Source organism: Pogona vitticeps, chromosome 4, assembly GCF_051106095.1.
Source record: "Pogona vitticeps strain Pit_001003342236 chromosome 4, PviZW2.1, whole genome shotgun sequence".
In the NCBI taxonomy this organism is placed as follows: domain Eukaryota; kingdom Metazoa; phylum Chordata; class Lepidosauria; order Squamata; family Agamidae; genus Pogona; species Pogona vitticeps.
The window spans coordinates 57,917,370-57,930,000 of record NC_135786.1 but is presented as its reverse complement, the minus strand read 5'-3'; the positions used below and the strand labels follow the sequence as shown (position 1 = coordinate 57,930,000).

Below are 12,631 nucleotides of genomic sequence, written 5' to 3'. Positions count from 1 at the left end.
GACAGTAACCAATTTGAATATAAGGGCAAGAAAAGCAATATACACATATATCCTAATTAGATGAGGATTCCTACATTTGTGGAGTTGGACAGGACCTTCTAGCTATACCATGTGATGATTCTACAAAATAAATCCATTCAAAAAAGAGTGACAAGACAGAAGATTTAAAACTCAAATACATTAGTCTTTTGCACATATATCAGAGCTGAGAAGCCAACAACCTGTGGGATAGATCTGGGCCACAGGCAACAAACCCTCTCTGTTGTGGCTTTGCTCTGCCTGTGTGCGCGACTCTGGGTTCTGTCACGACTTGAACTTAATGCAATCACTGTGCAGAGAAGGAAGAGAGCGGCATAGAGGGAAGCAGATTCACATGCCCGTGCGCCCAGCTTAGCAGGAACCTTGGCCACAGGGCATCTCTATCTCTATCACTAGCTTCTCCTAGTTCTCAGAAGCCCTCCTGTATCTTGATGTGGTTTACTGTGATTACTACCTTATAGTTCTTGGCTGGGACCACTCTCCCAGGCTTGGAATTGATCTGAAGAGGGTCACACATTTCCAAAGGTACTCAATTCCATTCATTTATTTTCAGAAAAGCTCCTCCAGCCAGACCACCCAGAAATAAAAAGTGAAGAGAGGAATGGAGGCACTGTAAAATTCAGAGGTTGGTGCAAATTCTGATGGAGGCAACATTTCAGAGGTAAGCACTGAACCAAGTATTAGGAGAAAAGACATGTGTGACAAAGCAGGATAAATGTTGAACACTGATATAGAAAGGCAAGTACCATCTCCGACTTGGTAGGATTTCATAATTTGAGAGTATCAATGGAAGGGACGTGGTGGCGCTGTGGGCTAAACCGCAGAAGCCTGTGCTGCAGGGTCAGAAGATCCGGCAGTCGTAAGATCGAATCCACGCAACGGAATGAGCACCCGTCGCTTGTCCCAGCTCCCGCCAACCTAGCGGTTCGAAAGCATGCAAATACAAGTAGATAAATAGGGACCACCTCGGTGGGAAGGTAACAGCGTTCCGTGTCTAAGTCGCACTGGCCATGTGACCACGGAAGATTGTCTTCGGACAAAACGCTGGCTCTATGGCTTGGAAACGGGGATGAGCACCGCCCCCTAGAGTCGAACACGACTGGACAAAAATTGTCAAGGGGAACCTTTACCTTTACCTAATGGAAGAGCAGGTCTTCTTCCAATAGGATAGGCCACACAGCAAGCCGTGTAAAGAATGTTGAGTGTGTATACAGAGACTCATGAACTTGAAAGTGGAAAAAACTGTTGAAAGGATCTCTCCAGGGACAGGAGGAGGGAGCAAGATAGATGATATTATCATGACAATATGAAACATAACACCCCGCCAGTTGAAGGACATGGTTGAGATTTTCATGAAACGTGTAAAATGTTCATAGAAGCAACCAACAGTGATTATGGAAGGTTTCAATGATGCTGACAATCTGCTGCAAGTCTAACATACCTAGGAATGGAGTATCCAATGAATTATTGATTTGCATGGCTGACAAATTCATCACTCAGAAAGAGAAGGAAGAAACAAGGGGATCTGTTCTCACAGGCTTCATTCTGACCAATAGGGAAGAATAGCCCGATGAAACTGAAGTGGTGGGAAGCGGCTGTGTTGTCTCCCCCCCCATCTTTTTTTTTTAAACAATGAAGTATTTGAAAATTGAACATGGTGAGGTGTGTACCCTGGACTTTAAGAAAGATTATTTTAAAGAGCTCAGAGAAATGTTGGGTAGGGCCCCATGCTAGAAATTCCAAGGAAGATGAGAATTCAAGATGGATGATAGAAAAGTGAAATACAAAATAATGAAGGCACAGCAGTCAACTATTCCAAAAAAAAGAAGAAGAAATGAGGTGGGGGGGAGTGAGACATATGAAGAAACCAGAGTGACTGCAAAGGGAGTTCTCAGATATGCTGAGACCTAAAAAGGACGTGTATAGGATATAGAAGGAAGAAAATATAACTAACTAAAAGTCCTACTGAATGGTCTACAACTGCAAGGTGTTGTTAGGAAACCTTAGAATGATTTGAGGTCTGTGAGGGATGCTGAAAGCAACTACGTATAATAAAAAGAAAGCTTTTTTGCCTATGTAGAGCAAGAATTTGAAGTATGTATGTATGTATGGATGTATGTATGGATGTATGGATGGATGGATGGATGGATGGATGGATGGATTGTATTTATACCCCGCCTATCTAGTCATTTCGACCACTCTAAGTAAGGAGGTTTCAGTTAGCTAGCTGCCTGGGGAAAAGAGTGAAGTATGAGCAAGTTGTAGAGCAAAGTGGAACAACCCAGCTTTTATTTTGCCTCAGTTGTCTTCTACAAAGGGAATTCTGTTTGACCTGAGAAAAGCAGAAGAAATGAAGGATCTGTAACCCAGCATGAGTAAGAGGATGGTTCAAGAAGACCTACATGAGTGCCAAGGCCAGAGTTCTAGCTTCAGTCCTATGCTATTCAACAATTTTATAAATGACGTCCATGAGGGCATATAGAGGACATGAAATCTACAGATGGCACAACGCTGAAGAGCTAGCAGCAGAGAAGAGGGAATGGCATTTGGAGCTAGACCAGAGACTTGGGACCTACACCTGCAACAGTGAGTCAAAACCAAGAAAAAGAAGATCAATAAAGATAAAGTCCTGCATTTTACCATGTATACATGATACAGAGAGAGGCATCAATATGAGATGGGTTGGACCATGCTGAGCTGTAGTACATGAAGAGGATGTGGATATTTTAATGGATCAGAAGCCAAAGATGAGCTAGCAGTGCAGTGCTGCTATTAAGGTAATGAATGGAATCTTATCCAGCATTAAAATAAGTGTTCTGTCCAGATCACACAAAGGTTCTATTCTATTCTCTGCTAACCAGGCAACATCTACAGCAGTGGTTCTTAACCTTTGTTACTCGGATGCTTTTGAACTGCAACTCCCAGAAACCCCAGTCAGCACAGCTGGTGGTGAAGGCTTCTGGGAGTTGCAGTCCAAAACTCCTGAGTAACCCAAGGTTAAGAACCAGTGATCTACAGTACTGTGTTCAATTTTGCTGCCACATTTTCAGGAGGACACAGGCAAGCTAAAGTACTGAGAGAGCTGGAAGCCAAGTACTACGAGGAAGAATTAAAGGAGATGAAGAAAAGCTTAAGAAAACACTACGACAGCAGTCTTCAAAGATGAAGAGCAGACACATGCAGGAGGGAGCAGACTTCTCTCTGGTTACAGAGGGCAGAAACTGCAGCACTCTAGTGGTATTTTTGACAATGGAACAGGCTACCTTAGCGGAGCAGAGGGCCTTCCTTCCCGGGAGGAAGAGAGACTTACAGACTGCCAATTATCTGACAAGGATACCTAATACACTGCAGAGCCTACACTGAGTAATGGGTTGGATTAGATGACCTCTCAGTTACCTTCCACTTCTCTGATTCTATTGATAAGGATTCACACTTGAGAGCCAAGACTGACAACTCCAAATCAGGCCTTCAAAAAGTTATTTTTCATTGGAAGGATTCCAGGAGCTACAGTCCAGAAAAGTAAGGTTTCCAATCCCTGCCCCAAATCAATGCAGGTAAGGTTAACCTAAGAAACAACTGTCAACTTTAATTTCATGCCAACTACATTCTGTCTGGCCTGTAGTAACACAGCTCTAGAAGTGACAATTTCTTCTTGCTATGTTTGGCATTTGGTCAGGTCAGACTGAATTCATAAAAACTGAGGAATGTTTTCTTGACTGTGCCTTGATACTAAATCTTCAAGGCATCTGGTATTATTGAAAGCATGATTTCTAAAATAACTTCTTTTATTTGATAAAGAATCACTCTTCTACACAAGAAAAAGAGGCAACAGGTAATTCAGGTTTGGGGAACCTTTAGCTCTCTGGATGTTTTTGACAGGGCCAAATTCCCACCTATATTAAACAACAGCAATGGCTGTCAGCTATACATACTGTTATTACCATAACAGGGCACAACTGTCTTTTCTGTGCAGCAGTTAACTGGGAATAGTTGCCTTTTTCTTTTTTACTGCTAGGCAACAAAGGGATATTTTAAATAGTCATCATCACACATTGCTGTTCACATTTTCTCTCCTCTGCTATCTGCAAGCAGAGTGATCATCCTAAACTCGCAATGATAAAAGGAGTGCCACAAGATTTTTAATGCCATCAACTTAATCTCAACCAGTTCTTTGCTAAACAACTAGTCAGATTCTGCTTTACCTCCCTCCATTTCAAGAAGGGACTTGTGAAATCTCAATGATATTGGAAACAAAAATATGGTATAGAATAAATCTCAGATTTGCTTTGAATATACTTCATCTGGTCTCCTTGCAACTATTCCATTTACAGGGATTTGTGCAAACTAATCTCTTAAAGCAGAACATAACTATGTCCAAAATAATTAACACTTGTTTCAGCACTGCTACTCTGCCTTTAAAAAGAGCTGTTTACCAGGGATGTCATCCTTCCTCCTGCTGAGGATTTGTGCCTCACAGCAGCTTGATGGGAAGATATTCAGTAGTAAATATTCTTCCATCACTGTACCTCTGTGTTAGGGAAAAAAAGATGATCTTATCGGCACTGTATCTTTGCTAAGAAAAAAGGATGGATCCCTAGTACAGCCTAACTGTTCTTTTGAGAATAATGAAGCAGACGAAAATGCAGAGACTGGCTTGTATGTTATTTCTCTTTTTTCATGCCTCTGAATGTGCAGGAATGGAAACGTTCAGTAAAGTTCAAAAGCTTGCTTTTAGCATTTTAAGCATTAGCTAGCCCACTAAAACAATCAATGCACTTAACCCTACAAATTGTTTTAAAAGGCACACAGAAAGCTTGTAGTCTAAGGCTCCGATATGATGTATAACTGTCCACCAATAAAATACTTTTAATTAACCATTTTACTTTTCAGCGATTGCTGATTCAATTAAATTGAATAGGTTTCAAAACTGAAAGAGCAAAATTGCCATTTTAAAAATAAAATGAAAGTAGCATAAGGTAAGAGTTCAGACAGCAGTTACAAGCACTGAATATAATTTAATAAACCAAAGCAAACATTTATTCTTAAGAAAGCCTACCCTTGGCATTTTTCACTTCCCTGTGAGAACAAGAACTACAATAGCCTTAAATACCCCACCACATATGTCCTTAGCTCTCAAACCCACACCTGATCATTGACCTCATTAACCAAATAAGCACTTGTTTGACTGATCACCTGAATAAAGTTTATTTATTTTTAAAAGGCATGCAGTTTTACACATGTGAGTGATGAAATCATATTTTTTGTTCCTGTTGTTGCATTACTTTGCACACATGCCCCCAAAGCAAGCATGCCTCCAACCAAAATACCTATTATTACTAAATATAATTTTAAATGGTAATCTAGCCAATAGCTGTGTCCACTGGTTAAAAAGCTTATGGAAAATAAAAGCTAGTTAGACTTCTCTTTTCTCTTGCACAGTTTTAAATGTTGTCTCTTGTCCCAAACCTCCCATAAAGGATTCAACAGAGGGAATGGTGTTACACATCTTGTTTTGAATGTATTGGCTTCTTTGGCATAATAGGAGACATTACAGACAGCAAATTATGAAGTGGCCCGCCTTGCAGCAGGAAAGATTAGAATGCAGTCTCCATAGTGCCAGCCTGTCAGTGGAGGAAAAGAGCAGCCGACACATTTCTCTGAAGGTGGGAGGAAAAGGTTACAACACACACACACACACACACACACAGATAGCATGAATATAAGACAACAATATTACCTTCATTGTGTTCTGCTTCTCCTCAAAACCCAAGGAGACAACCGGCTTCTTCCTTCGGACAGAGCCCCTCAAATCAGATGAAGAGGAGGAAGGCAAGGACGATGGGGAGTGCTTGGCCTTCACTGGCCTGCAGTAAGTGGCTGTGTTCTTGCGCCTCTTGGCCTCCTCATCAGAGATGCAGCTGGCTGGCAATGCCTTGGGCCCATTTAGTGAGGAGCCCCGGTTCTCCAGTTGTGAGGCTTTGACTGGTACATGGCTGGAAGCCCTGCAGTCCAGATGGCTGACCTTCTTGATTCTGGCACCTGCCGAGACAGTTCCATTCAGGGAAAGAGCAGAGGAGGGAATCACAGATGGCTTGGCCTTGGTGGGGGGGTGGGAGATCTGGCAGCCAGCTGCCTTACTCTTGCCCAGTTCCAGGAAGCAAGTCTGTTTGTAGGGTGGGCTAGTGGGAGCAGAGGGAGATTGCTTGCGCTTCCGGGCCAAGACCTCTGGTTCCACGTTGCCAGCTGTCTCCTTGGCTTTAGAAGATTTGCTGGCCTTCGTCAAAGGCAACTTGCTGAAGGATGGTGACGGGGTATGGGCCGGGAGTGGGGAGGTGATGGACTGGCTCCCCCCGATGCAGTCTGACTGGCTACAGGCAGCTGCAGCATGAGGCGAGCCCACTGCATAGTTCGAACTGTGGTGGCTGCGACTGTCCCGGGAGGCTAGTGTGGCTGAAGCTGCACCAGACACAGAGGTCCGCCCTGGAAGGCTGTGGGGGAAGCTGCAAACCAGAGAGGAGCTGCAACTCGGGGAGGTGCTGGAAGTGGAGAAGCCCAGAAGCACAGCAGATGGTGCGGAGAGAATCTGGTGATCAGCAGCTGGAGGGATCCTTCTGGTTGGGCCAATGAAAAAATGGGAACAATTAGAACTTGGATCCTACTTCTTGATTTGTTTTAAGCTTAGGTTTCCCAAGATCCTACCCACACCACACAGGCTCTCAGATTTTTCCCAGATTTTAGAAATTACATGGCACCCCTCTATCCCCATACCCTTCAGATCCCAAGTTCTTCTCTTTCCTCCTGTTTTACTGTCAAATTCCAAAGGCCTTCACAAACACAAAGACTTGCAAATCATCAGCCTCCTCCCAACCTTTTCTTCTCCTCACTCAGTCCCTGGTGTTCATTTTCCCTTTGTTCAGATACCCGTTCCTGTTCATAAAGGATGTACCACCAAAACCCTGTAGCTCAGTGCCACCTACTGGAGAGAGTAGGGCTGAAAGCCCCAGAAAAATACAAGGGTTGGGTAGAGTTCAGCAACAAAATACATGCATTTTAGAAGTAAAGGCTGAGCTCCATTGTCAAAAATTTGTTTGATGAAGCACCAGAAATAAACAGAGACCACAGTCCTTCCAACAAAAACTAATTCTAATTACTCCCTCCCTTTCCAAATATCTTCATTTCAGCCATATAATTTGAGAGAGGGAATTTGTTGCTATTGTTAAAACAAGGAATAAGAAATCAGGACTTTCTAGCTTTAGATTAAAAACACTTCCTGGCCTAGTCCACGCTACCCAAAGTTCCATCAGCACATTCCTGTCTACTTCTGGAACCCCCTCTCCAGACCAAAAGGTCAACTGAAAAATTAAAATGTTTCTACTGACAGTGGTTTGCAATGATTAATGGCAAAGCTATAGAATGAGGCCCTAATTTAAATGCTCCTGTTATCTGTGCACCTAGTAAGAGCTAAAAATATTGTCTATATAGACATGTCACATTTATTGGTACTAGTTCTAAACACTGGTTTTGGTGGCAACCCTAGGTGTACTTACTTTGGAATAAATTCCACACTGATCTCAGTAAGCCTCACTTCTGAGTGAAGATGCATAAGATCTGGCTGGAAGGGCCAGTCTAGCTTCTCCCCCCACCCCCACCCCCTGGCCCTGATCTCCATGATAAATTGACCATCAACTGTTGCCAAGGATCCAGATGTCTCTTCTCTGGACACTTCACTTCTACTGAAGAGATTGCAATGGGGAAAATGCAATAAACATAAACCTTTCTAGTGCCTGAGGAAGTCTTGTGTGGAACGCTGTTGCAATAAAGATGAACTCACCACAAGTGACAAGTTTCACATACAGTATCTTCCACCACAACCATAACCTGACCCACCAAGCTAATGAGTGTGTGTGTGTGTGTGTGTGTGTGTGTGTGTGTGTGTGAGAGAGAGAGAGAGAGAGAGAGAGAGAGAGAGAGAGAGTGCGTGCGTGCGTGCGTGCGTGCGTGCGTGTGTGTGTGTGTAGACAAATGTGCACATGCAGACACACATGCATCTCTATATATTCTATATCCCAACCTTCTTCCAGGACTGAAACCCTCTGTTTGGATGACTGGTAGAGTCCAAAAATGGGTGTTTCCCATTTCTGAATCCATTTACCTCCCTAGACTGTAAAGGCACCATTGGAGGCCCATCTTTAGGAGCTTCCAACAGACAAGGCAACATGAGCCGCTGAAAGAATAGCCTTGCAAGTGCTGGTGCCTCATCTATGGCATTCCCTCCTCAGAGGAGTTTGCCTCGTGTCTACATTATGGCCTTTTCAGTACCAGGCCAGACACTTTCTGTTCTCCAAAGTATTTGTAAAAATGCTTGTTACTGTTTTTTACTCTGCTTTTTCCTCTTTTATTCATGCTGATAGTTTTACCATTTGTTTTATGCATATTGCTGGTGGTTTTATATTGCTTTAAGATAACCTATTTTACTGTCATTCTTTCAGACATTACCAGAGAACTACAATCACTGAACAGTTTAAACACGTTAGTTAATATTATATACTTATGTATCTGTCATGTGTCAGTCCCTAAACATATATGCAGGAGGAGTGTCCAGTGACACTAACATACAGTGGTGCCTCGCAAGACGAGTGCTTCGTTTTACGACGAAATCGCATAACGACGAAGTTTTTGCGATTGCAAAACGATGTTTCCTATGGGGTTTTTTCGCTTTGCGATGATCGGTTCCCTGCTTCGCCAACCGATTATCGCAAAATAATAATAATAATAATAATAATAATAATAATAATAATAATAATAATAATAATAATAATAATAATAATAATAATAATAATAATAGCAGCTGTGGGTCCGATGGCAATTTTTATATATATTTTAATTGTATTTTAATTGTTCTAAATTGTATTGTATTTAATTGTTGTAAGCCACCCAGAGACCTTTGGGTAGTGTATAAATAAAATAAAATAAAATAAAATAAAATAAAATAAATAAATAAAACGACGATTTTCGCACAGCTGATCGGCGGTTTCAAAATGGCCGCCAGGTTAAAAAAATGGCCAGCCGCTGTTTTCTAGGACGGATTCCTCGCTGCATGGGCAGCAAAAATGGCCACGCTATGGAGGATCTTCGCTGGACAGTGAGTTTCAAGCCCATAGGAACGCATTAATCGGGTTTTAATGCGTTTCTATGGGCTTTTAAAAATCACTTTACGATGTTTTCGTTCTACAGCGATTTTGCTGGAACGAATTAACATCGTAATGTGAGGCACCACTGTATAAGTTTCAGCTGAATACCATGTTTGTGCTTCTGCTGTATACTCCCCCCATCCAGACTTCAGCATGCACTTAATACAGTGGCCATTCTCCAGCTACAACTACAGCTGCACAACTTGTAATTTAAGCTTGTTTGTTTGCAAATAAGTGCCACTGAATTACATGAAATTTAATTTTGGCAAGCATTTACAAGATAGCAGCTCACTGTTCCACTGTGTCTGCTCTGATAAGAAGACTCCCAGGAAGAGAAATGTTTCTGGACTTTGGGTACATGCTATGACTTTGTGGTAGTTTCCCAAGGACAGTTGGCACCAGTTTCCAATTAAGATGCTACTGGTTGCAACCCACACACACACACACACATTCTCCCTGTGCTTAGAACAAGTCTGACAGTCAGCTGGAGATGTGATGTTCAGTTAAATCAAAACCATGGATGGGGATGCAATTAATGCATATTTTCACACCATGCAAAAAGCATCCCCCATCAGTGACTGGAGGAGGGGTCAAATGCAAAATAAGAGGAAAGATGTTTGCAGTGTGGCAGAGGTCCCTTTTGAGCTAGCACTGGGTGTTGCAATAGAATCCTCTATCATATTGCCAGCAACAAGACAATTGCACCGAAGGAGCTAGAAGGCGTTTGTCTTCACGGGACATTTCAAGACTCCAGAAAGCCTTTTTTTCAAACTAAACTGAGTGCTTTGCAAACATTTAGTGAAATAAATGGCCACAATTACCTCTTGTAACAGAAACAAAGAGATAAGACTGTATGTACCATGTCTTCATATTTCTTTAGTTCATTTCCCCCTAGATAAACATGAGGTGCCATGCAGAGTAGGAACTGGCACTGTTAAGTCATTGATTGTTTCAACAAGCACTTGAAATTACACCACCATATGATCCAGAAATGACACTGTCCTTTATACAGGTAGAAAAGTAATCTCCTAGCACATACACAATGATGTCTGTAGCTGTGTGCAAGAGTATTAAAGTGCATCAATTAATACCGCAATTCATCTACCATCTCCCTAGAATAACTTACTTCCACATGTGTGAACTGAGATGTCTCTGCAGCATAGAACTGAGTGCAGAGCAGAATCGATCCATCCGTCTACTGAACATGTAACACCCCGGGCTCACCAGCCTACTTCCAAAAGTGCAGAACTGTTTAGGAAGGTGAAAAGGGAGACGTTGGGGGGGTGGGGAGTGAAGATAAAAGTGTTAGGAATACAAAATTGTGCAAGGAGCATCTCCTGCAATCCTACGGGGCTGGCAATGGTACCCTGCGAATACTGACGCATCATCTCACCCATTTTTGAGCAACAACATGGAGAAAAAGTGATCTAAAATACAACGAAGATTGATCCAGAATAAGTGAACTGAACTCATCCAACTGATTTCAGCAGGACTAAAAGGCAACTAATTTAGTCTACACCCCACATGTAATTCAGTAGTACAGTATAAATTTTCCACATATAAGCACCTGGATTTAATCACTGTTATCCAGTTAAAGTACATGCCTGGGGAAATCCTGGAATGCTGCTTTTAGAACCCAAAGTACTAGGTGAGACGAACCAGACAGGCTGGTGGGCAGACATTGGAGAAGGTGGCTTTGTGCCTGCAAGAGGGTTGAACCTTCCACTACCCGTGGCATTCCTCTTGCAAACTTTGGGGTGATCATCTCCTCTCAAGGACAGGGAGGGTTCAAATCCCTAGAACAGCATGGGTGTGTGTGTGTGTGTGTGTCAGTGTGCCACTTACTGCCTGGGGACGCGGTGGTCGTGTTGCATAATGGCAGTCCAACTTGCGGGAATCCTCCACTGCATCATCTTCACTCTCTTCACTGGAAGCCCTTCCAGCACTCTTGGGCACTGGGAAAGAATAGAGCTGGTGGTCAACTTCTCCAGAGGTGACAGGCAGATCATCAGGGTCGCTCTCTGAGGAAACCCGAGACCTAAATGCAAGAGAGAAAGATAACAAGGTTGAGGTCCCCAAGGCAGGCATTTATTGGGTTTGCAACAGAAACCAAGAGAACTATCAATATCACTGCTCTCCCCACCTCTCCCTCCTTCCTAGTCTCACTTTCCTTCTCCCTCTTGCATCCCTCACCACCACATCCACAGCTAGGAAGTAGGAAGGTTGGCTGAGAGGTCCTGTGAACCATGGTCCAGAAAGTAACTTTTCCCAGCTCTACTTTGCAAAGAAACCACTCCTATGAAGTAACTAAAGACTCTCCCCTCCTGGCATCCACAAGTGAGCAAGGCAGTTTGTACCTTAGAGCACCACAGTCAAACCCTCTGGCTTTACCTGGAAAGTGCACAGTGGGAGGACGGTTGCTTCAGACGGCAAGGCGAAGTATTGGGCAGGGCCAGCGACGTCTGTGACAGTGAAGCAGAGTCCTGCGAGAGTCGTTCAGGGGCCACTTCTTTCCTCCCGGGGCTCTTGTCTTTGGGGGGCTCCCCCTTCCGGGCACTAGCCTTCAGCTCAGCCACTAAGACATCAAAGTCTTTGGCACGCCCCTGCACTTCGCGACGCTGATGCACAGAATGGATCTAGGGCACAGGTGAGAGAAATGGGACAAAGGCATCAGCTGAGTCCTGCTCACGTTTCCGCAGGACGAGTATGACAAACCTACCACCTGAAATAGAAAGTCTGTTCCCAAGCCTTCTCTGAGCAAAGGCAAAGTCTCTTGCGCAATCTGACTTGCATGAAATAAATTCCCTACTTGAATGCTAGAGTGGTACAATTCTGTGAGAAGACGGTGATACTTTTAATTCGCAAATGTTTAAGTGTTTGGCTCACAAACAGGCATTAAATGGGCAACCAGACAAGAAAACCTGTGGATCCTAGAAGTGGGCAACATATAGCTCTCCAGACGTTAATGGATCCCTGGCTACAGGATATACAGCCCAGAGCTGGAGGGACCTGAAGTTCAACATCTGGAGAACCACAAGTTGCCCATCCCCCACTTAAGCCTATATTAAAAAGGATTCTGCAATAAAATTGGCCAAATATTAATGTACAATGCATAGCACATTAAAGCAGGGAGAGAGAATGTATGCCCGTCCAACCTGTCAACATCTGAATTCTGTCATGCTGGCCAAGGCTGCAGTCCACATTGCCATCCACCTGCCAAAGATGCTTGGTCCCCATTCAGAAAACGACCAGGAGCCACAGCCTCTGCTGCGAAACTCTCCTGCACAAGCTGCTGGCCTCATGAGGAGGAGGGGCAAGGCAGGGCTGTTGCTCAACTCTTGATTTATTTAATGGGCTTGCACAAAAGACTCTTCCAATGGATTATGCTCCAGGAGAGGGCT

At 43.4% G+C, this 12,631-nt stretch overlaps 1 protein-coding gene across 2 annotated transcripts in view; it reads right to left on the bottom strand.

The window, feature by feature from the left end:
- The window catches only part of ATXN7L2 (ataxin 7 like 2), a 28,609-nt gene that overhangs the window by 1,323 nt on the left and 14,655 nt on the right, over nucleotides 1–12,631 (bottom strand). For both annotated transcript variants that reach the window (XM_020805310.3, XM_020805311.3), the window contains 4 exons: nucleotides 11,622–11,866; nucleotides 11,076–11,268; nucleotides 10,357–10,478; nucleotides 5,777–6,650 (listed from right to left, as the gene is read on the bottom strand). In XM_020805310.3, coding sequence (XP_020660969.3) covers nucleotides 5,777–6,650; nucleotides 10,357–10,478; nucleotides 11,076–11,268; nucleotides 11,622–11,866 — 1,434 coding nt within the window. The remainder of the gene's footprint in view (nucleotides 1–5,776; nucleotides 6,651–10,356; nucleotides 10,479–11,075; nucleotides 11,269–11,621; nucleotides 11,867–12,631) is intronic.